Genomic DNA, 26,334 nt, shown 5'->3' with positions numbered 1-26,334 from the left:
TTTGATAAAATTCCAAAAAGGTTGTCTAGACAGTTCTAGACCAAATAAATAATTCTCGTTGGTCCCCCTTAGATAGAAGAGAAAGAGAAGACCTACTGTTTCTTACGTTCGCAAGCAATCTATCCTGAATCCCGATGTAAATCTGGATTCGGCAGATGAAAAGCTAAAGAAGTCCTTTCCAATATTCATCCCCTTCAAGTCACCCCTGCATTGTAATTCGTAACTGCACTTTATGGGAGATTTGCTCGAGGAGGGAGGATTTCGAAACACGCGACACAGTATTAAAAGAGTCTAAGGGAAGAGTTCTGAAGCAGTAATCGAGATGAATCCGTACCAATTATTTTTTTGAGTGTTGATACACGGATATTTCACAGTAACAAGTGAAGTCGCTTTTATTAAATAATATTACATGTTTATTCGACTTTGTACAATGATTTTTACAGTACACACCTTTCGTACATTGCATAAAAATATGACTTAGGTTATGAACGCGTAACTTGTGTAAATAAGAGACTAACTAAGAGAGAATTGGTAGAGTATTAAATAGGGTTTAAGAGTAAGCGCTTGGTAGTCGCACTAGTCGAGGTCTCTTCAGATCGGCTCCGTTCAAACTGGGGGACCCCTCGTCGGTCCCGGACTGTCCCTCAATTAAATATAATACTAGATTGCAACAACGCAACGCTAATATCGGTCCATTACGTCGTCGAGTCCCGGCCGAGTGAGCTGCATCCACGAATCACTTTTACAAGATCACTTTGCAATCGTACGATTTTGTGTCACTTTCATTGCACTTCACACACGAAGTACGTCTCGAACGAACAGGGAGAGTCGTTCCACTTGAGGCCTTTGCCGTCGCGGTTCCACAACTCCAGGCAGTTCTCCTCTTCGCCGTTCTCGTACTGGAAGTTGTTGGGTTCGCCGGCGTTCCAGTTGGTGAAGGTTATGGGACGGCCGGTCGACATCCAGAAGAAGTGGCCCTCGTCGGCCAGGTCCGTGCCGGAGGTCCAGAAGTGCTCGTGCCCCAGCCCTGCAAAAACAGAAGGTGCACGTTCATTTTTTTTCACAACTTCTAAGTGACTCAACAGATGCAACCATCAAGAGTAAATACTAAAATTTTGTGTGGGGCGCTACTGTATCATTTCCTAATATTTTTGGAATTCTTACGAATGTAAAATGTTGCACTTGTTTATTATCAGATAATAATAATAAAATGCACAATTATAATTCCAGCGTCTAAAATTCATGAGGTATGATTTATTTATTATAAAGTAGCGTTTGAGACCTCAAATTGTCTACGCCCATGCATCGAACGCTTATTTTCATAGGATTTCGCTACGACATGACCCATAATCTCCAACGCCTGCTTTGGTTTGTTTTCTTTTTGATCATTTTGTATCTATTATGTTGTCTCTGTCGTACATTACATTCCACTCCTTTTTTATGTATAAGCTCAGACGTGACGTTCAGATATCTCAACCAAAATACATTTTTTCCTTGTTTCAACAAGCTATCTTTACTTTTAACACATTTCGTCTCATTTATTGAACAATCTCTTCTCTGTTTTTTTATACATTCGCGCCAAAAATAGAATCTGTTAGGTAGACTTTTTATACTCACGATTACCTAATGATGGGTGTGATGAGTGAAATGTCAGAGCACCAAAATAAAAATTATTTTATTTTATAACTTCTTTGTCGTAATTATTTACAGTCACTATTGTCTTTTTGCATTTTACTGGCAAAAAATTCTATTTCTCAATTCTGCCTGTGTAAAGAATGTTTTTTCATTCCTTCTGAATAATAAAACGAAACATCAAGTGTATTGTTGTGAATCACGTCTTTCTAGCACAAATTATATCCATTACCGATCATCCAAGCTATCAGATAATTATAAGGTACGTTCAGATTTCACTCACAGCTATTATTACAAATTGAAGGAGCTATACAATGTTGATCTGTAAATGAGGCACTCATTTGATAGGTTTTTGACAAGATATTGACATTTGACATTGAAAGAAACTTTTGGAAAATCGTGAACTAGGGCAAGATAAACAAGTCGATACACAAAGACCTTCCTTTTGAAGAAACAAACAATTTTCTGTTTTAATTATACTTTTCAGGAAACCACTTATTATCTGCCAACCATATAAAACCGAAAGTACTAAAAGGTCAAATTTACTTGACAGTAAAACCACAAATTCTATAGAAAAAACAAAACAAAAATCACTTCCAAAAATCTCTCTTGTCAATTTGGCAGTGATAAAAAATAATTTTCATAAACTCCGGTCCCTTTATGCCATTTTAATTCAGTAACACAGTAGTCAGTAACCCTACTGCATTAGCTATCTTGTCAGGTGTCACATTTGTTCTATCAAATTATAAACGTCAAATTTAAATGTATTTGTTAAGTGGGGAGTTTTGCGTGATTGAACAGTGATGCAGCGGAAAAGTATGTCAGATTTGGTCGTTGACAAATAAGGAAAGCGTCTCGTGTGAGAACAATTTCATAAGGTGCGTGCTTTTTAATTTGTTTTTTGAGGTTATGACATTGAATTATGTCGGCTTCCGCTCCAAGTGCGCTTGTGTACTTGTTTGCGCTTTTTGGTGAATAAATAACTAAAGTTTCTGTTTCTAAAGGACATAATTTACAACATGTCAAAAAATCTTTATTTTTGAATACAGTGTGAACCAAAAAATTTCATATAAAGTAGGTCTTGTAAGACATCTTAAGGGGCCCACCTACTAACGAGTTGTATCGAAATAATACGCTCGCTGCCGTCGTGTGTGTAAACTTCCCACTTGTGAAAAAACTACTGCTTTACATACATAGCTATAATTGAAGTTCCAATTGTGGCGTCTAGATTTTTTCACTTAATTTTTCTGTGACGATATGTGTCTGCTTCACTTCAGTTTAGCAAAAGAATTACCAGATAGGTACGTACCGAAATCTTTGATGTACTTCTCCAGCTTGTCGTTCTCCTCCTGCGACGTTATGCTGGCTAGGTGCATGCCGTGAAACCTGCAGTACTGCGTCGCTCGAAAGTAGTTTGCCTGCGGATGGAAAATCGAAATTAAATGTAATAGATTTCACAACCGAATCTCTAAACGCACCGCCTATTCGTTCGCCGCGTTAAAAAGACGAATCAAACCCAAACAGTAATCATGGCACCTGCTCGAACAATTTTCACAATAAACTAGTTCGTTATTTAATGATAAGTGTGCAATTTTCGGCTAGAACAACCGCCTAGAAAGTGATTAATCCGTGTCGAAAAATTGTTTATTTGGAGTGGCCGCTGGCCATTCGGACAAATTATTTCGCGAGTACTTAATGATAGTTAGCACTTGGCAACTGACGATTATGATTCCCTTGTGTTTGCGAATTAGTGGGACGTCACCGAATAAAAATGCACGAAGATGCAACTTTCACTGGAGATTTTTGCCGCTGGATCGTGCTGTAGTCGAAAAAATTTCGGACAATTTTGGATCGAAAGTGTGAGCAAACAAGTTTTCGAAATCGACAATTTGCCAAAACGTGACACATTGGAGCGGCACTTGTTAGCACTTTTAGCCAACAAAGGACCACATTGTCTGGAATAATTTGCGACAATTAGCTTGATGCAGATAGGTTCGAAAATTGGGCAGAAAGTGCGGCCTGAATAAACCTGTTCTTCTGGAATTTGGCAAATTTTTGACTCGGCACGTTGCTCAACACCTCCAAAACTCGATTCTCGGATGAGCTGATGACATACTTATCGGAGATAAATGTGCGAAAAAATTCGAACATGTAATCGGCGAGCTCTCGCGTTTGCGGGAGTGCTATTTAAATAAAAGTTATTTATCGCGGGGTTTCGCGTTTCCGTATTCTTATTAAGTGACGTCATCCGACTGATTGAAGCAGTGTGGTGATGCGTATTCTCCTTATGGAAAAAAGTTTTAACGAAGCCAACACTTTAATGCAAAGCGTAAACAATCTCCCAAAGAAGAAATGAATTGCAAATAGGTTTATTAATTTTCTGACATTTAGAAAAAAAATTACGGGAAGTCGACTCACACGTGTCAGATTGAAATTCGTTGTATTTTAACAATTTTAAGTGAAGATCGAGCCTTGACAAGTTTTTTCCTTTGATTATTTCCTTCATGTGTTTAGCAACCAATTGCGTGACAAATATTACCAATCAAAACGAGAAAACAAAAAATAACACGATAACATTTCTCTAAAATGCACATGTGTAATAATCTCATAAAAAATGTCGGTACCTCATTTTTTTTAATTATTTTGAATAAAAAGGATTGGAAATAATGCGTTTGGTTTTATTCTATTCAGGAAATAATCAGCCGTATACCCCTCGTGCAAAACATCCATAAATTATTCGGTCAGAAGACCAATTATGATCAAATAAAAGCCCTCGACTTCGTCTCGTGCTCTTATTTGCTAATAGTTGGTCTTCTGACCTCATTTATGGATGTTCATTAACAAAAAAATTTCCGATAAAAAATTTTGCACTTGGGATATAATATGTGATAAATAAAGTTTTGGTTGAGCGAGTGGTTGAGACTTAGCTAATAAATTTTTCTTGGTCTTTTTCAAGATCATTAAGCGCCCAAACTGTCCGAGTATTTGTGATTCATTTTTAAATAACAAAAAAAATGTTTTCTGAACTCACTACCTTCAAAATGACTTTTCGCGACTGCAACAGTCAACCGCGAACGTCGATTTCGCGCACTAGTGCTTTAAAATCATCCAAAAAGCATTCGCCTTTTTGAGCATTCTGAAAATAATTTGGCTTGGTAATAATAAACTCCGATTTACAAAACGCCATTTCTCCAATTTGGATGTTGAAAATTACGAAAGAGTGAAAATAAATCACTATTAATTCGATTGACACTTTGGCAAGGCGCCATTTATTCACAAAGGGTACATAATGTTCGTCTCAAAAAATATTGTATCTACAAACTTCGATGCGAGAAGACGTATTCGGCACATTCGCGCAAATGATGCACTCGCTCCTTCGTCGCTCGTACCTCAAATAATGTGCTCATGCGCGATAAATGTCTTCTCGCACTCTTATCTTAAATAACTATTGTCTAGCTTTAAATCTTTAAATTCGCCACCAAAAAATTGTCTTCAATTGTGAAATAGACGGAATCAGACGGTACTAAATCAGGCGAATAAGGCATACATGGTAGCAAATTGTACTTCACTCCAGTTATTTTTGCCATTGAGACGATACGTGTCTTAGACATGTGCGTTATCCTGGAGCAAAATATTTTTTTCTTTATTAAAATTGCTATTTTTTAATCAATTCTTCTTTTGAGTCAGTCCCAAAGGTCATAGTACCCCTTCGTTGTCGTTTAATCCTTTGAAAGATAATCAGCTAATATGTATCCTTTGCATTTGAAAATTTTGAAAATATGACTTTTCTTCTTTGCTGGTGAAGAATCAGTATGCTTCCATTGTTCAGACTGTTGTTTCTTCTAGTGTGTCCAAGTAGTATTTAAAGAGCTGTACACAACAAACTCTTTGACAGATCCACTTAATTCTTCACAGCCCTTTACATGATAGATGCAGCATTACAATGTGGTATAGTTATTTGTATGACAAACATCAGAGTAAGCACACTTGCCGTTACCAGGCTGCGTCTTATAAACAATTTGTTATATCCTTGAAGAGGCTAAAGATGCATAATAGAAATACTCCCAAAGAATGGAATGAATCAAATTTATTCAAGAAATGAATGACGCAAAAATCCCGGAAGATGTCATTTCGCTTTAGTTTACGTTAAAATAAGAAAGAATGTTAAGAACAGCGCTGATGACGATTGAGGAAAACAGCTGGAATCAGTTTTAATAATATTGTACAATGACCATTAATAAATAGAGTCTTATTTATTACAAATTACTCAAAATGTTATTTTATGATGAAGAATTTTCGAATAATGTCTGACATTTTTACTTTTATTCCCTGAAGAATATTTTGTTCATTGTATACTGAAGTAGTAGATTTTTTTTACTACAGCACATCCCAAACTTCACGTGACCTTGGCAGACCAATTAGAATGGCCGGACCATGTCATTTCAAAATTCTTGGATTAACTGTCGATGACTCATATTAACGTGTTTAGAGTCATTCAATTGAGGACAAATCTGGTGAATCGACAGGTCACGTTCGCATCTTCAAAACAATGCGAGGGGACCAAACCAGTAAAAATAGCACAAGAGAAGAGTGTTACGCCAAATCTTCTTGCCAAGAGCGTCAAAATACGAAAGTGGACCCATGTAACAAGCTCCACGATCATGTTTCTCCGCCCATTGATGCTTTTTTGTCCATTGACCAAGAAAAGGAGTACGACTAATGGACCACAACACCGACAACAACAGCAAAAAGTTTCGCTCTCGGTCCAAGCATCTAACCAGCATCCTCTCTCTCTCTCGTTCTTCGGATGTGCTCTTTGTGAAAGTTGGATGATCAGAGAGAAAAAATCAAATGTGCACGCAAGGTTTTGCGATTTTTGGATCCTCCGATCCGTTTGCTCTTTGGTGTCTGTCGAAAAATTGCACCTGGCTGGATGCAGATATCCACTTTCTTTTTTTCACTAGCGTCAACACAGGTACGCAACGCGGTCGTTAAATAAACACGTATGGACCATGTTGGGCAACATAATTAATGTTTTTAGCCCCGGGCCGAAGACGTAATGCACTTCTATGTCCGTCTGGATCGTGGCCCGGTCGAAAATTTCTCCGACGCAATTGCAAGATCTATAAGATCTGACACATTGTAATAGGTGTGACGTAACATTCACACAATTGCCAATTTCTTCAGTGTTTCCTCCATCGCCGGCCTTAACCTCGATTTTCACTTTCCAAAATGGGGGAAATCCCCGCAGTGCTGGAAACACCGAGAAATTTTCTGAATAATTCACAGTTGGTTTCTCTTGGGGCGGCTTCTTCTCCCACACACACCCTGTATTCTGGGCAATTTCCTAAATCAGTTTTTTATCTCTCGCTGTACTCTCTGGTCTGCTGTTGCGGAAGTCACCTGGGACCAGCTTTGGCGTGTAACAAGGGAAACCATTATTCCCCTTTCGATTCTGTAATTGCGCCAATTTTTACCCTACAGTTATCAAAGAGAGTGCTGTGCCGAAATGAATTTGCCATAAACAGAATGGCCGGTTAAGTAAAAGAGCGCCACTGGTAATGGATCAGTGGCAATTATGAGGTCACGTCGTGGCCATAACGATCTTTTTATTAGTTGAGAACAATTTGCATCGTGTCCAGCGCCACCTACCTCCTCTGGTTCAACCATTTTGACAGTCTAAATCGTATTATTCATAATTAGGTTATAATTAGGTCTGATTAGCATTTATATGTCGCATGCTTGCATGTATCGGACGCTTTCATCGGTAGCAGTTAGAATTTAAGTAGACATTTAAGTCAATTTCGTGTAAATATGCCTTAAATCGTGGTTGCACAACCTGTTTGTTTGTAAGTCGTGGACCAGTCAAGCGTAAATAAATAGATCGAAAGTAGGATTTCGCTGTGAAAATATTATTTAGAGCTTTCGTCAAGATGCGATTTTTATTACTCCGAAGTAGTACTTAGCAGTAACTGGTACAGGGTCGTTACTGATTATGAATTTATAATTGTGCACCAAAACTTGGCCATGGATTGGTCCGCCCGCCCGTGAGAAATGGTGGACATCGATTATAATATTGTCACTTATGTCAACCAAGTATTTATGTTGTTGATTTGCGAAGAGGCGGGTTTGCAACAGAAAATTGTGAAATTTAAACAAATTGGAACGATTTTCAGACGTCGACTGAATAGTGTTCCTGCTTCCCAAATCATTTTCAAAATCGAGTGAGCGTTGGGTCTGTACCGATTTGCCGCTCGTTACGGAACAGACGCCCAACGTGTATTTTGTATGCAGCGGCAAATATTTTCAAAATAATAATAATGATTTTTTTGTGGACGCTGTGCATCGATAAAAATAACATTCTCAAAATAAACTTACCGTTATGAATAATAAAAAGTTCTCACGAGTTTCTATGAATAGTATAAATTAGATTAAAAATAAAAACAAATTTGAAAACTGGTTGACGTTGATGAAATCAATAAATTATCGAATCTAAACAATAAAAACCATGTAGTGACCATGAATTTTTTGTGTTTTGTGACAAAATTTTTACATTTTTGAATTTTTATTGAAAGTAAATTATGTTGTAGTGATCGACAGTGGGACAAGCCGTGACTTTGAATTTTTTAATTTTGATTTGGAATATATTTGTGGAGAAAACATTGTTTAAATTCATCATCCCAGACTGTTTGTAGCAGATTGACGAAAAATGGAAACTGCAGCAGCAAAAAATTGATTATAGTGATATTTGTCAACTGAAAGAGAAAGAATTCATAAATTTTAGAACTTTAAACAAGGAATTTGTCAGTTTTAATAACTTTCCGATTTGATAGAAAATAGAAAAAAATGTTCGCGAATTTTGACGAATCTTGGACAAGTCGATCAATTCAAAATTCAAATTTATTTTATCTGATCTTCAAGTCTGTACAAATGTAACACTGACAACCCCAGAGTTTACAAGAACAAGACATTTTTTAATTTACTAATAGTTTGCAATTACATTTTTGTCGGTAAATTGGGCCTTTTTTGGCACTCGTGGGCCTTTAAAACGCTTGTTTCACTCGCGTTTAATAATGGCCCACTTGTGAGAAAAAAGGCCCAATTTACACACGAACTCATTAAATAAACTACTATTTTCAGTCAGAAAAGCACCATCATTGAAAAGTACAAAAGAGGGTGTTATTGCAATGATATTTATATTTATAATTTACTTTTTATTTACTAAAGGAGAAAGAATTCATAAATTTTAAAATCGTTTGAGGTTGTTAAAGAAGTAAATGTTTAAATCCGAAACTATTCATCAGAAATTAAATTCGCATTAGCGAAAACAATTAAAGAATATATCTTTTGATGTTTGAATTTGAAAACTAGAATGTTACGGTGGATAATTCATAAGTTTTACAATTTTGATTCTTTACCAAAGAAGGAATTTATGTTTTTGAATAACTTTTCAATGTATAGAAGAGTGAAAACTAACTTTTCCGTAAATTTTGGATACGCCGATCTAACGTTTGAATTCTTATGAATCAAGAAGGTTTATTTAATTGTAGCGCTTATTTAATTTATTACCAGTTTGAAGTTTTTAGCCATTTTGTGTCGCAATAGTAGATTATACACCAAGGGAGTGAAGTGTTTGATTTTCACCCGAGGTGCAGTTTGTGGCCCGAAGGCGAAGCCTGAGGGTTCTACAAAGCACCCAGGGTAAAAATCATACACTCCCGAGGTGTATACATATACACTTTTTTGCACCACCCAACGATTTTAATTGAAAAAATTGAATGTTTTAAAATTATTTTTAACTGTCAACATGACACTTGTTTTACGAACACAAAAGTCATATCGATTCTGATGGATTTTCGGTATTTTATGTATGATAAAAGGTTGACTTGGTTATGCTTTTTTTTCCCAAGGAAGAAAAAGAGCCACTTTACTCCCTACAATCAGGGAGTAAAGTTGCTCATTATGCTTGTATAGAGGTCGTGCAAAAAAAGATATTCTTCTATCAGTTTTAAATGTGAAATTATTCACTGTACATTATACACTGTAAAATAACAAAATTTTATAAACAAATTGCTTTAAATTTGAAAATTTCAGTAACATTTTTTATCACATGGGAATAAAATTATCATTTTGGGCCGCTTTTAGACGTATGAAGGAAGCAAAAAAGAAGTTTTTAATCAGTTTTTTACAATTTCTGACTGTCGTACATATGATTTCAACACTCAAATAATCTGAAATGTTTTTGAAAATTAACATAACAATGACAGTAGAACATTTCACGTTTGGTGAAACAGAATTGCTTTTAAACAAATTTTCAATTTATACAGGGTGTGTCCGAATTCGACCCACAAACTTTCAGGGCAGATTCTACGATCAAAAATAAGCATAAAACTCTTAATACATATGGGGTCAAAAACGCTTAGTTTGCGAGATAATCAACAAAAACCTAACAATTACGATCTGAATTCTTTGGATTTTATGGGGCTATCTATGCATTGAACAGGGGGGCGAAATTTTGACAATTTTTGCAAATTGTACATCGCTCATTTTTATTTTTGTACGTTTCATCAAAAAATTCCACCAGATTTCTTTTGTTGCTGGTAGAATTTTTAGTCGATTATCTCGCAAACTAAGCATTTTTGACCCCATATGTATTAAGAGTTTTATGCTTATTTTTGATCATAGAATCTACCCTGAAAGTTTGTCGGTCGAATTCGGATTCACCCTGTATATTAACAGTTGCAAATTAATTTTTTTTGGCGATTTTGTGCTCAAAAAAGACATCCTTCAGTCAGTTTTAACTGTGAAACTATTCACGTTACATTAGTCATAAATTAGAGCCACACAGCTTACCAACCAAAAAAAAATTATTTTTTTTCATTAATTTAGAAGATTTTAGTGACACTTTTTTCTAGATAACCTACGAATGAAATTATCTCTTTGAGCAATTATCAGATGTGTTGATAAAGTGAAAAATAAAAGTTTAATGAATTTTGCACGAATTTTGACTTGGTTCTGATTTCAACACTTAACAAATCTGAGAGGTTTTTGAAACTTTTATTATAAATCTGACAACGTCCCATGCTTCAATTTTAGTACAACAGAATTTTCAATTATGTAATTGTTGGTCTGAAAATACATTTTTTGACGAATTTTGAACACACATTTTTATTTATTAAATTGCAGTTGAGTAATTAGGTTTGTAAAAAACTATTTTACAAAATATTTCGGACTTTTAGCGTTGTTGGTTCGAGATTTGGCCAAAAAAGTCACTCTTGGGTCAATTTTAACTTCGAAAGCGAGTCCGTCTCAGAAAAAATGACACTGGAAAGTGAATTTGTTCACTTTCCAAATGTCTCCGTTCCTTTTAATTGACCACAGAACAAAATTAAGATAAGCGCAGAGTCTCGCGTCATTCGGCGAAATTTCCGTCGACAGTAAAGTACCACCACGATAAATCTTTTTAATTTTTTTGTCCGCTTCGATTCGGTCCAAATGCGTTTTTAAATAATCAATCAAAACCCGCTTTCCACGGAGCGGATTTCGAGCGGGATTACTCGGAAAACATGCGCATAATTAGCGTTCCACCAGGTCGCCGAGTCCGCTCTTACCTTGAAGAATATCCCCAGGTAGTAGCGCTTCTCGCCGAGCTTGAGCAGCGGCATGGTCCACCTGTTGGCCGAGGGCAGCGAGTCGTCGATGCAGTTGGGGCAATCTGCGGACACAAAACACCGTTTATTAGCGAGGGCGGAGGCGCCGGAGCCGCTCCGGACCTGTGCTCTGGGCGCCGCTCCGGATCGAGGGCCCGGCAGCGCTCAGCGACCCCAGGATGAAGACCGACAGCAGCAGACACGAAGACCGATACATCATCACAGCTGCGTACGACTGAGGCGCGTCTGCTGCTGCTGCTCGGCCCGGTGCTGGTGCGACCTTGCCGCCAGAGAAAGTGGTTTCTTGGACGAGAACCAAGACCTACACCGGAGGTGGTCGCCGGCGACAATAGTCGGGGAGGATGCGGCCTGCTAACGACCGTACGACATTGAACGACGGTAGGGACGGCGGCAGGAATTTTTTGGGAGGAGGCGAGCCAAGGAGTAACAGGATTTATGGACATTCCATTCGGTTGGTGTTCATCGGCTCGTCCTCGAGGATCAAGGATGAGCACCGGACCGGTCAAGTTCTCAAAAAAACTATGATCGTTTTGTTCTCTAGAGAGTAGGCAAGGTGCGGTCAGCAGAGGAGGGACCAAAGTGGCTCCTTGAGGGACGTATTTTACACAAGAAAATATCTTTTGGTTTTGTTTTAACTTAATTTCAATACTCCGGTACCAAAGCTATCCTTGAACGATTGATACTGTTGTATTGTTGTTTTAGTCTCGTACTCAGACAACAAGGAATGTTGTCGATCCAATTTCAACACCGTCATAAAACCTACAAGATTTGTATAAATTCTATTGTTTTACTCCCGTTTATTTTAATATTGGCATTTGGTTGTGACTGGATTAGATCGGCGTTCGTATTGCCTGATTTAGATAAGATAAATGTTACGTGGCAGTTGACAGATGTCAACTTTGATTAGCAAAGTTTTTCAACAAAACTGTTTGTCTGAATCTCATACAAATTTTTTAAATCTTAATATGTATTCTATTTTTTGAGTTGTCTTGGACGTGATATGTTTAAAAAAATTGTGAACTGCAAAACATTGATTGTATGAAGTGGCTGTAGATTTGCCGCTCGTTGTAGGAGAGGCGCCTAACGACAACGACGCTGATTGTCTATGAAGCGGCAAATGATATTTTTGAAATGTCGGATTTTATTTTTTCTAATTTGTACTAGTTGGTATTCATTCAGTACAACCCAAAATTGTTTCAACTCGATAAATTAATTAAATAATAAATAATTAATTTCATAATGACTCGTATTAAAAATAAAGTAACATTTAAAAGTTGGCAAAGTAGATCAAATGTTTAAATTATCGCAACTAAATAATAGTTAATAACCATGTAGAGTCCTTGAATTTTTTTTCAGTTTCCTAAATATGTAACTGACTACTAGTTTTTCTTTTGGATTAAATATAATAATTGATTTATTGAAGACTGAAAGATAAATTTTTCGCCAATTTTGACGAATTTAAAATTGGAACATGCCGATTGCATTTATTGAAACTGTGAAATGTATCTAAATAACAGCTTACTATTTTCTGACGTGTTTTGAAAGTAGAAAACCGATTTTACAAGAAAAGTCTGAATTTTAGTGTTGTCGAGAAAAGATTTAGACGAAAAAGATATTCCTCTATTTGTTATAACTTCCGGACTATTCACAGAAAATTAGTCAAAAATAAAAGCAGCAACAACAGGAAAATAGTTGTTTAAGATATAAGTGTAAAAAGTTATCCTTTATTGCACGAACGGGTTTAAAATACGACCGAGGTACGAGGGAGTATTTTAAAGGATGTGAGTGCAACAAAGGAAGTTTTTACACGTATGTCTTACAACATTTTATCTACGATCGTGAGATCGTCTCACCGGTTTCAACATAAATTTGTATAAAATAATTATTATTGATTCAATATTTTAAATAATCAAAGTCGTTTGGAAACCACGTAGTTTAGCAACCTACTTTTAAACAATGTTTCCAACAAATTGTATTGTTGTATTCTGACAGTTCTGTGCCATAAAAGCATGCACTAAAAGTTTTATGGCACGATTCCGTCAGTTCACTAAACGTCAACTTTGACAACGATTTTTAGTGCAAAAAGTGCCTATTTTTTACACAATCGTAGATAAAAGTATAAAAGAAAGATTTGTATTAGGTACAGTAATGTTTGCTACCAGAAAAAATAGTATATTATTCAACGAGCAGGTAATGATGGCTATTCCTCATGAGAATGATTTTGTGGCACGAGTCGAAGGCCAGTGACGTAATTCATCCGAGTGAGTAATGGCCAGTACCCGCGAGTAGAATACTATACTTTTTCTACGACTATTAGACAAACTGAAACTGACGTTTTACAATTATTACTTTGCATGCTTGATACCATTATTGCATTAAAATTTGCGATTGCACTTCATAATCTAGTTGCTATGATATTTACCGTGAGTTTTGACATTATTATTGAACGGGCCGTGGGTAATGAACCCTATTATCTAATTAAAAAAAAAACCTTTAATAACTACAACATTATACAATAGGAGTGGAAGAAATAATCTATATATATTTTGTAATTTTCGATTTATCTCAATTTATTACAAAGTGAAAAATGAATGTTTCCCTCATTTTGACGAATTTTCTACACATGAGATTCATAATTTATGAACTTACTAAGGAGGGAATTTGTCATTTTCAACGACTGTCCAGTTTATTAAAAAGCGAATGATAAATTTTTGAACCAGGTTTGAATTTAGAATCAAATTTTTAACAGTATTTGACGAATTTTGGAAAACTGGGTTTCAGTAAAGATTTAGCCAAGAAGCGAGAAAATACAAGATTGGACATTAATATTTGATAATAAAGTAAATCGTAAATTTAATTTTGAAAACTGCGACACCCTAGAAGAAAATTCAGAAAATTTCACACAAATTTTGGAATTTACTAAGACATAAGTTAATCTATTTGAATAACTTTTCCAACCAAAGAATGTAATTGTTTTGTTTTTTAAAATAATTTTTCGATTTCTGCACAGTAGAAACTAAATATTTGAGCAAATTTTGACTAATTTTGAATATTCTATTCTAGACTTGATAGATCAGCAATAGTTTTCTTCTTTTTTTTTATACAATTGTTAAATCTAAAAACTTGGAGTTGTTATGGACGCAGCGAAAATCTCTCAAGGATAAGCATTATTCTGGTCAAGTCTCCTGAAAGAACTGACATTTAAATTACCTTTTGTAAATTTTTACGTCGCTATTTAACAGCATAATATGCTTGTCTTGTTCTTCATAAAACAACACCAAAGTGGATCTGACTCGTCCGCGGAAACCGGTCAAAGAATTTATTCCTTTGACGATATTTTTTAGTTCCATGGGTATTTCCAAGTCGACAGAGAAGTAAATGCTTGAGCAGCCTTTTTGCAAATACAGGGTCATTATAAATGATTGTCCCATCGCAGTTGGCGTTGATGACGTAGTTGAAGGTGCCGCAAGTCTCATAACATGAGTGAAACTAGTATCGCCGATAGGTGGCGCTCCTGGCGGTAGTGGAAATCTGTCTACTAGTTTGTCTAACGTTGCGAGGCTGCCGGCACATCAAAAATTTGTGTGGGTTTTCAACGCCAACTGCGATGGGACAATCATTTATAATGATCTTGTACAAACTTACATGAGTAAAGTAAAAACTAATCCCAAAATTGAGAGAGAGAGACAAGTACGTAATGAAAAACCATAAAAAGCAAGATAGAGACAACAAACGAGGATGAACAGGTTATATAGGTTGTAATAATTAATGAATAATAATAATATGTGGTACATAATAATAATAAAAAAATTGTGTTGAGAAAACTTGAGACCGACAGCTATTTAAAATACCAGCTTTATAAGGTAAAAACATTTTAATCAATATTTAACCATGAATGCCATCATTATGTAATTATGGTAAATGAAAAATGGACATCAAAACAAAATTAACATTTAATGCGTTAAAAGGAAAAAGGTCGTCTCTGTTAAAAGGAAGCTTTTTTTTTAATTTTCAAGCTGAAGGAAACCTCAAATGCAACTTTAAATTTCTTCCTAGAACCTGCCAACAATAAAACAGCGCTGGCCAATTAAAACTACCTGTTTTCCAGGAAAATCGTTCCAACAGTATCGAACAAATTTTCCCAAACAAATTTCATTTTGTTCGCTGCATTTCCTGGAAAATCGCAGCACCATTTCTCCCTGGGTCGATTAATTATCTCCATTGGTGTGTTGGAAAATTCTAGGAAGCTTCGTTTTCGCAGTTCTCCGGTTGCAATTTTCATAAAACGGGGATAAAATCCACCATTTCAGAGAGTCGGAATCTAATTGCGAATACTCTTAATGACCTTATTATCGGTCCAATAATGACGCAACCGTTTGATCGCCATATCCAACAGACCTTCACTTTGTCGCTTCATTCAGTCAAGTTATGCGAATTACAAGGTTTTAATCGTATCAGGTGAATATGAGCCAGATTTTCCGCATAAACTAGACAAAATATGCATGTCAACATCTGACGGAACAGAGCGAAATATATTTACGAAATTTGCTAATAAAACATACTTAATTGCAGTTTGATGTATATTTATGAGGTACGTCAATTTGGGAGTCGTGCAAAAGAAGGAAACGCTGCAAGCGGTGCGTAATGCATCCGTTCCTGTTGGGTCATTTTTGACCCAAGCTCGGACGTGACTTTGAACAGTCGAGTCGTGCTGACCTCGAGGATCTCAAAACGTTCATATTCAAGAATTTAGCGTTGCTAAAAAAATATCCTACGTGATTTTTTGTCAAAAAGTAATTAATAACCACCACTCCCGCGTCACGACTCGGACCAATCTGATTTCAGGATTCGCCCCGAGCTTGTTTTTTTCCGGCTCGAAAAACTTTATCGGCCACATACTCGGCCGGAATCATAATTAGCAAAGAAAAAATTTCAAACGACAACTAATTGAATCCGTAAAATTTTTATGCGACGTGATGTAAGCGCGTCGAGACCCAGATTCCTCAACCTTTTCGCATAAAAACGGAATTTGAATGATTTCACCGCATCTTCGCCTCTCCCACACGAAAGATGTATGATGCAACAAGTGCATCATTAAATTGTCAAAATCTAACTACGCCGATTGCACTTTATGCGCGAGTAAACGCCACAAAGTGGGAAACATTTTCTCGACGTGTTATGATTGATACCGCCTCGGTGAAAAATTGACGCTAATTGCACCTCTCGAAGATACTTTGTTGCATCTCGGATGGATTTACATCAAAGGAGAAAATTTTCGATTGCAAAACGCGACCTTGTCCATTTCACTAAATAATAATGATGTTAATCATCACTGTTCATTAGTTGAAAAATGCCTGCAAAGGTCAGGTTTGCTGGTGGGAGCTCGTCTTAAGCAGGTGCAGCGACGTACCCCGTACTTTTTTCCCCAGCTGTAGACTTTCCGCGCTCCTAGAGCACCCCCTTGCGCGACTCCGCTCATTGTCTCCGTCGCTTGATCATCGCCAAAATCAAATCATCGGTTGCACAATCCCGCAATAATTTGTTTACCGATTGCGAAAATTGGAAACTTGTCGATGACAAAATTCCACGGAATGTTTCGTATGGGTTCGGATGAATCTCGCCAGTTTTCATTATTTGTCAGTCTAAACCGTCAGTTTATCGAAAGTGTTTCGCTTTCACATGCATACGACATTAATAATTTTGCGTTTTTGTAGAAAGCCGATTCAAGTGAAATAATTATCAAGCGCTCGTTTGAACATTTCGCATTAGTACCCGCGTGTTTCCGCTAGCGCCGCCACTGTCCCGATATCTTGTGTCAAGATTTGACACGTGGGCGGGGCCTCAATCGTCACACGAGTGGTTCCCGCTCGAATACGCCACGGTTGGACAAAAATACATCACCACTAGATTATCATTAAATGACTTGCAGTCCAAATTAAGTCAAATTTTTTGTCCACATGTCTGACAAGTGTGTTAATTAATGTGTGGAAAATCAGTTAATTTAAGCATGGCGCTTGTGTTTTCTAATTTTACTTGACCTGCTCCATCGTTTTGATTGATTGGTTGACTGACCCTCCTCCGCCGAAAAACAAACCTTCATGATTGATGATTTGGATTGATCTGACCCCATCATCAATCAATGGAAATAGATAAAAGAACAACATGCCTTCAAACTCCTCGTCTTCTTTGGTTTTATCGTCGTCGAAAAAGCTGACCCGTTCCGATTCTCCGCTCTCGAGGGTCTCGTGCGTGGTGTTGAGAACATCCTGTATATTATTATTGGGTTTCCTCCGGGCCCTCGGCAAAATATCCCACACGGTCGGTGCTTTCGACGGGCGATGGTTATTGGGAAATAAGCGCTTTTCCAAGTAGTTTTGCAAAATCTGTTCGGTTATTTTATTCTGTCTTGCTATCTCCCGATAATCCAACTGATGCCCTGAAAGCATTAAAATGATCAGTGTTGTCTTGTTTCGTGGACAAAATCATTCACAAGAGAGAAGAAGAAGTGGAAGAGGGAAAGAAGAAAAGTGTTAGCGAGCAACTGTACATACAGGCATGCGGTTAGTGGTCTAAGCACACAACACTGATTATTTTAACACATTACAGTACACAGAAGAATTCTACTAAAAGCGACTAGACTAGATGTAACATTTGTTTTGATCTTTTTGGTTTTTTGCTTCCGGTATACAGGGTGTTATTGAAAGTTGTACAGATATTTTAACCACAAGCTACTGGCTTCATGTAGAAAAAATATCTAAAAAATTCTGTCAAAAAATAAAATGACATTTATTTTTTAAGCTACTTTTTTTTATTGCTTTTAGTCTTCTACGTTGTCAGACAACCTCGTAGGTAAAATTTGGGCACATTTTAAAAATACACCCTGTATATCATATTTTGTAAAATGTACACCAATGCGGTTTCCTTGTTTTAAAGCATATTTCCTATAGGTTACTTCGCATTGGCGTACATTTTATAAAACATGATATACAGGTGTATTTTTAAAATGTGCCGAAATTTTACCTACGAGGTTGTCTGACAACGTAGAAGACTAAAAGCAATTAAAAAAAATTGTAACTCAAAAAATTAATGTCATTTTAATTTTTGACATAGAATTTTTTAGATATTTTTTCCGAGTTCTACATGACGCCAGTAGCTCGTGGTTAAAATATCTGTACAACTTTCAATATCACCCTGTATACAGCGAGGCAGTTGCCCAAAATGGATAGTGAACCGTTTGTCGAGCGGGATCACTTCCAAATGGCCATTTTCTACTTCTTGGTGCGCAAATGTTTGACTCGTAACGGTCAAACATTAGACAGGAACCTTTTGTAATTGGCTCTAACCTTAGCACACATATCTCAAATTCTCCTCAAATACAATCGATGGGTCTGAAGATTGCCCAACAATGATTAGGATCGTTGTCCGAACAAACACACCGACTCTTGCCTCATCTCTTGCTAGAGAAGTACCCGAAATGGCGAAACTTGATCGGGAGCAATTAAAACCAACAATATAAATCTAGCAATGAGTGAAAGGTTCGGTACTGGAAAGTACTGTCGGTTTGTTTTTGTTATTTGTCGTTTAATTGAAAGGTTTTCGATCTAGATCGGGTCGAAAGTGTAAGAATTCCAGACATTTGCGCGATTTAAGGTCAAGCGATTAGGCCCGAAATGGTAATTGGTTCGGTACGAGTGCGTACCGCGTTTATTTACGCCGATCGAGTAAACATTTCGGTTTAATTAATTTTTTTGGTGCAAGACCAGCGACTCTAATTAGATTAAATTATAGTCAATTAGAAGTGAAACGGGTTTTCAATGACCATTACAGATTTTTTGGCAGGATTTATGGTCGGGGAAAAATTCGGATTGATTGAATCGTCTAAGGAAAAGCGAAACTCGAGATAGAGATCGCGACGTTTTCGTTTTTTTGGAAATTGGCGGATGAAGTTGTCCGAAATTAACATGCAAATTTGTGGTTTATGCAAATGGAGGAGTGGATTTTTGTTGAGTGTGGTTGTTTGTGAGGAAAATCGAATGGAGTTCAGGGTTTTACCACATGCTGGTACATTAGGGACGGATTTTTTTAGTAAACACGGTTGAGGCTATTTTGGACGACTGATTAATAGTTAATTATTGGTTTTGTGGTGACCCTGAGTTAATTTTCACGTGTGAAAAAAAATTGTAATTTATGGACGATTTCAAAACCGCCAAAATTTTGGCTCTAGATTGAAACAGTACTTGGCGTTGTCCTTCACTTCTGGAAGTCGTTACGAAACCCGATAGAATTGTCTTAAATGTTTCTTTGCACTGTTGTGACAGAAAAGAATAGAATAGAAAGAATCTGGCTAATCTGGCGGCTCCATCAGAAACTACGACAAATTTGTATCAAAAGTCAATTTTTCAACGGGTTTTTGATATTGTGATTTTTGGTCCCTTTCGACCAACTATTTTTAAGCCTCTTAAAGAACCACAACGTTTTGTTGTAAATTTCTTCAGGTTTCTTTATTGTCTTGGAACCAGTTCTTCCCGTTCTTATAAATTCGTTACAGTCAATAAACAAGCAATGGACCAATTGATTTAAGACGAAAGATCTTTCTCACTTTTGTAATGAACTTAAAATATTTGTATGTCCATGTTTTCACTAATATAAATAGGTCTTATTTACCTATTATGTTGTTTTACTAATTTATTTCATTTTATGACGTACCAAATTTTTCGAAAACATTTTTTTATGCACTCTTAATGAAAACGGTAATTTTACGTACTCACAAACGGACGAAAAGTAACTCTTTTTCGGACGCTAACGGTGGCGCCATCTGTTGATCTGTTTAGTAAGCTAGCAACGAAACCGACAAAGCTGATAATTGTCCTGACACCATAAATTATGTACTTAAATAAGTAATTGTGTTGCAAATTGAAAATTTCTAGTTTTGTTGGCAAGCTGATAACAAATAGATACTATAAAACAAAATGTTAATATATGTGTATGATTAATAAATTTGTCCATTTGAAAAATCTATGAAAAAAATAAATTTGTAATTTTTTCAATGATGTCTTTTACTTTGTAGTTCGTGCGGTCGCCTAAAAAATTTAATGTGCATCTCTGCAAAAAATGCCTCGGCTGCGCCTCGGCCAGAAAACTCACACTCGCACAAAAAAGATTAACTTTTTGGCCTTGATACACAAATAACTATTTCAAATACATACTTCCTTTAATACTTATGCAATAATCACTACTAATATCACTAGTGCATATAAAAATGTTCGAATACGCACGAGGGGAATTGTCGACAATTTGACCCGCACCAGAGATATTTTGATAACTATTTACCAAACAAAAAACTTAAATTGCCAGAAAAATTATTTTGTTGTGTAATAGAATTCAAATTTAACAGCAATCTGATTGGATTAAATTTTTTGAAGGAAATATTCTTTTTTTACATAGAAATGAAATAAAGATTTTAAATATAAGTATATTACCATTTTTTTCTAATTTAATTATCATTATACTCGTAAAAACATCTAATTAGTTTTTATGGACCTCAAATTATTTGAAATATTTTGCAATAGGTCATCTGATAATGGCCTAAAAACTGAAGAGTAAAGGAGCTTCTTGCTCGGCTCCGAAAACGGATTGACCATTAAATAATTAGAGGGTAGGCAACCAACAATTACCGTTGCTTAATAATTTTTTATAAAGAATATTTCAATTTGTTGCTAAGCAGGAAAGTAAAATCACTTAATTTTTCCTCGGATTATTGTCATTATCCATCAAGTAATGCAATAATTGCGTAACAATCACTTTATTACATCCTGTTACACCGACCGGCGAAATTTTTTACCCAAATACCACTCGAACCTGTTGATTCTACTAAGTGAAACATATTCTCTCCTACAATGACCATATTTCAATGACGAACAACTCAAAACACGTGTTTTTTTTTACCCCGACAACACTCAACCTTTTCACTAATAATGATTATTGACAGGGCAGCTTTATTTTATTGATTGACGCCGCCAATGCAATCGTGGCAGTTTTTCCAGTACGAATTCAAATTGCCCAATTGTGACCGTCAATTAAATATCACAAATTAATTGAAACGTGATCTATGCAGTCGTGATTATTTGAATGAAATCCTTTCAACGTAAAATATTTTTCTGATAAATAGATACATCATCGGCAGTACCTAAGTGAAATTTAATTTATGCAATGTTCTCCAATTTGCAAACAATAGTAACTCTTTATTTCGGCAACGAAAACAATCGCACCTCGAAAACAAAACGGCGAAGAACAATGATTTCTATTTTCTTGTTGATTTAGTCGATGATTGTACCAGGTGGCGATCGAAATAATTTTATCTGAAAAAAATTACAAACTGATTGACGGGCTTCTAGTGATGATGCAGTTTGAGATGGAATAGTTTTGCAAGTGTCGATCTGTTAATGTGTCTTAATTGGAACGATGGAAGACGAGTACGCAACAATCAAGCAAAGTCAAAATGTGAAAAGTCAAATATTGTGGGAAATTATGAACAGTCATGCTTTCGGCTTAGATTTAGAGAGCGTGCACCTTAAACAATGAAGCCTATAATCAATAAAAATAATTAATATTCTCTATAAATCAAATTGTTGTTGGCAGAAAACAGAATTCGTTGCATGCACAATAAGTTGTAATGCGAGTTAATCCGGTACTTGATCTCGTTTCTTTAATTTATCTTACGATGTTGTCCCACTTGAGCATGCGAGATCAGTTTTGGTTTCGCAATCACTTTTTATTCCCTTGGAATAGATCGACTAATGTTGTAAATGTGATAAAGTGGCGAGAAAAAAATTAAGTATGTTACTCATCGCGCGTATAATGACGACTTACTCACGAAGTGAAGTTTACTGCATACTTATCTCGCGAATTATGACATGAATCTTGCACAGTTTCACAGCTGGAGAAAAAGTATCGTATTACTCGCGTGTGATGGCTATCAGGCACTCGCCTCGTGAGTCGTAATTATCATTACGCGCTCGTCGAGTAATATACTATAAGTCTCGCAGTGTCGCTTGCTAATTGTTAAAACTAGTTCAAGTCGCTAAAAGCATTTTTATGGCAAAATTTTGCATTAACGCTTTTATCTAACTGTAAAAAAAATTACTTGTTAATTCTTGACTTTCAAGACACCAGTGGATAATTTATGCGCAATGCGAATATACCGAGTAGGTTACAGACCTGGTTCGCCTCAATTTTTTTATTTAAATTTTTGCAATACATTTGAGACATTGAATATTTGTTATGGTATTGTACGAGACACGTCTGACAAGTCGGCGATGTAATAATAATAATTTTCCGAAATTTCGATTTTAGGTAACGCATACAGTCTGATTTTGAAAATTGTGCAGATATTTTAACCTAAGAGAGTACGTGTTAAAAGAAGGCAAAAGAACCCAACTTCGGTTATACAAATGTTAACGGTTTACAAGAGAATCAAAGGAACCGCTGAAAATTTTCAAAATTTTGGGACAGTTTTGACCGTAATTGCGAAGATGCTGCACAACGTTTACAAAGGTTCGTGCATTGGGAAGTATCCTTGAGAAAACCTTTCACCGTAGATTTGCCGTCCTGCTCCTGAATGTCATAGATCAAAACCATATCGGTTTTCTCCAGGTCGGTGAAAGCCATTTGTGACTTAAATTGAGGTTAAGATTGAGGTTCTTATCAAAGTGACTTAATTTTGAATTAAATGGCAAGAAATTCTACTATGATTTATTTTTGACTCATTTTTTCGTCAAATGCAGTGGCTCTCAAACTTTTTTTTGAAAAATGTTTAGCCCCTTTTTCTCAAAAAATATCAACATTTGTATGAGTCATTATTGGCTCAATCGTTACCTATTGTGGAGTCCTACCGCTGGTTAAAATATCTGCACAACTTTCAAAGTCACCCTGTATACTCATTAATAAAAAAAAATGTAGGAATCGAAAGTGTGAAAAATTGGTATTTGCATTTTTTTAAACATCAAAAGGGATTTTCGGTAGTTGGGGAAATTTTAAAAAATACCAATAAACGATAACAGTATCTAATAATTTATTTTCAGAAATGAAGAAGGAAATAAATAATATGGCGTACAGTACAGCAAAAATACATAAGAATATAAAAAAATATGCTATAAAAAATCCAGCCTCGATACTCCTTGGTCAAATAAAAATCGGAAAATCAGTTATTTTTACAATTTTGCAAAATACTTGATGAAAACAAGATAAAATGTCGTAAGATTTTTCAGAGCATAGGCAAGAATGAACAGAATGAGAGAAAAGTGCAAAATACAACAAACCTGAAACTGTAAGAGTTTTTGATTAGAAAATGCTACAAAGGAGAAAAATGCAAAGAAAAAGATAAAAAAAAGATCAAAAACAAAAAGTTTGAGGCCTTATAGTTTCGAAAGTAAAGGAGAAGGATTCTTTACAAAAATACACAGTTTTTTTTTATAATTAAAAAAATTAAGAAAAAATAAGAATAGTAATTAATTATAGTTGAAGACAAAATATAATTAATTCAGACAAATTGCCATTCTATTTACTTTTATAACACTGAGCGTAGGTGATTAACTGAGTCCTTCTAACGTAACCTTAAACCCTAACACACCACAAATTAAAAATAGTTTCCGACGTGTAATAAATTCAGAAACGACACCAATAATTATTGTTCTAATACCGAAATCGACATGTTATTAAACAAACTGGTTCGGACATAATTTGTTTGTAGCATTACTGACATTTATGATCAATAGAAATCAAACTAATTATTAATATAGAATGGTATTACACCTGTCGAATAAAAAAATGTAATATATTATTATCTATCGGCAACATTGGATTTTTATGATTTTTTATCATTATTATTTATAAATAAATGTAATTGTCAGCTATGATATAACAAGTGGTATGATTATCATAGATCTACAACAGAAACCGAGCTTTAAATTTAACAAGTCGAAGACGACTTCAATGTGCTGCCCCGGTTTCACGAGTCATGTCATCGATTATTAATCATACCAGATGAGGAACATTTAGATCCATGAAGAAACACCACTAGATTTACTTCGTGATAACTGTATTTTCAGGGTAATGGGAATCGTATTAGCTTTTGTTGTTTTTTATTATCGAAGGTAAAACAAGACTTAATTTTTTTATCGGATACATAATGTTTTCAATTTCACGAAAACTTTTTGCTTTGACAATTTTACGAGTTGAATTTGGGCATTTTTATTTTGGTTAGGCCCGAGAGCTTTAGCTCGAGGGTTTAACCTTTGAATAAAAATGCCCAAATATCAACGAGGAAAATTGTCTAAAGCAAAAATGTTTAAGTGAAAATTGGGAATTTATCAGATATAAAAAATTAGGTCGTCCAAACTTTAACGTTAATTAGTTATTTATAATACTTACAGTTACGAGTATTAAAAACAATTTGAAAGTCTGACAGGAATAGCATGCAATTTTGACAGATGACAGAGTAGGAGGACGTTTTTACCGCGATAAACATTTTTGATTGGATGAAAGCAAGTGCTCTGATTGGCTGAACACGCACGTTTGATGTATGTGGGAATTAATCGCTATAATATCCTATCTCAGCCAATGAAAATCGTTGAAAAGGGATAATCTGATCTGATTTTTTTGTTGATGTCTAAAGGGCACTCAACAGCTAGATCCTTGATGGCGTTCCACGAGAAAAATCTTAAATTACTCCACGTACGTCCCTCACACATAGATATGTAATAATAACAGTGGATGCAATTACTTGTTACATAACTTGCAACGGTATTTGTTTATATAATTTTTTACAACCGTCGGCAATTAGCAACATTCTTAACTGTAATATGTGCGCTTATTTCAATAATCTGCGATTATTTAACGCCGCACGTGACCATAGATTTCCGCTGCAGAAACTTTTCTCGATCATTAGCCGGATTTATTGCTCACATCCACGGCAATTTCGTTTTATCACCTCGGTGTTCGATTAATTACGGTGCGCCGATATAGCCGGTCATTATGTCATCTGTTTTGGATTTTACGTCTTCGAGTTATTCGGAAAAAAAATGTCCGGTGGTCGGTTGTGAAACGGTTTGATTTGATTGTTGGCGACTGCGAAAAGTTTCAACACCGGGTTCGTTTCGAAAGGGTCTAACTAGGTCTACGGTTAATTACTCAGCAAGAGACAATTGCGGGGAAAAGCCATCGATTAAGCCAAGTCTGAAGGAACTGGAACAAATAGGAAAATTTTGGTGGGCGATACGAGTAGAAAGTTGACAATGAAAACTAGAATCATCAGAATGATTAATTTTCCAGGAGCAAATGTAAATAGAGTGTTGGAAATGAAAGGACGTTAGTTAACGCCACGCCACACAGGCACCACTTGTATGTGTTTACGTTTTAAAAATTATGTTGCTTATCAAATAAATCATTTCCGAAGACTTTACTTGTCCTTATCAAATGCTCCAATTGCTAGGTCCATTAATAAACATAATTTTAAGTGCTTTCTATTTGTAGTAAGTGGGATATTAAAATCAAATCAAAATTTAGGTGAGATTTTAAATTATTTTGTAACGACTTTGTCTTAATTGCACCGATAAAAATACTGAAAATGTCATTTGCGTGTCATGTACACCCGAATTAAGGTTATCAAAATTGCTACAGGACATATTTTACGATCACTTTCCATCCAGATGTTTTTGAAAAAACTGGCTTACGAATAATCTAATCGATAATATTGGCAACGGTTTCTAATTTACACCTTCAATTTGAGAATTAACGAAGTACTGGAAAAAAAAAACTGTTCAAGTTGACAAAAAACTAGTTAAGTCAAAAATGTAACAATACAGAAGTCGGAATTTTCTTACTGAAGACAAGATTAACTTCTTTCTCTAATTAATTGACAGCAAACTGAGTTGTGGTTCAAAGCCCACCGCACCGAAACTCGCTTAACTTAAGTTTGTTGAGCATCCCTGATCAGAACTTAAGTCAAAAGTTTTGTCTTAGCTTTCGTTGCAAA

General features: G+C 35.7%; 1 protein-coding gene across 4 annotated transcripts in view; it reads right to left on the bottom strand.

Annotated features, from left to right (window-relative positions):
- Positions 1 to 374: 374 nt before the first annotated feature.
- tfc (triforce) overlaps positions 375 to 26,334 on the bottom strand; it is a 43,296-nt gene continuing 17,336 nt past the window's right edge. For 2 of the 4 annotated variants that reach the window (XM_069062194.1, XM_069062197.1), the window contains exons 2-5: positions 17,470 to 17,739; positions 11,244 to 11,347; positions 2,942 to 3,050; positions 375 to 1,027 (exon numbers count right to left, since the gene is read on the bottom strand). In XM_069062194.1, coding sequence (XP_068918295.1) covers positions 783 to 1,027; positions 2,942 to 3,050; positions 11,244 to 11,347; positions 17,470 to 17,739 — 728 coding nt within the window. In that variant the 3' untranslated portion in view covers positions 375 to 782. Of the gene's footprint in view, positions 1,028 to 2,941; positions 3,051 to 11,243; positions 11,348 to 11,405; positions 11,663 to 17,469; positions 17,740 to 26,334 lie in introns of those variants that run through there. The other 2 variants (XM_069062195.1, XM_069062196.1) reach the window with 2 other exon arrangements.

Source organism: Tenebrio molitor, chromosome 1 (assembly GCF_963966145.1).
Source record: "Tenebrio molitor chromosome 1, icTenMoli1.1, whole genome shotgun sequence".
NCBI lineage: Eukaryota > Metazoa > Arthropoda > Insecta > Coleoptera > Tenebrionidae > Tenebrio > Tenebrio molitor.
This window is presented reverse-complemented; position numbering and strand designations above follow the sequence as displayed.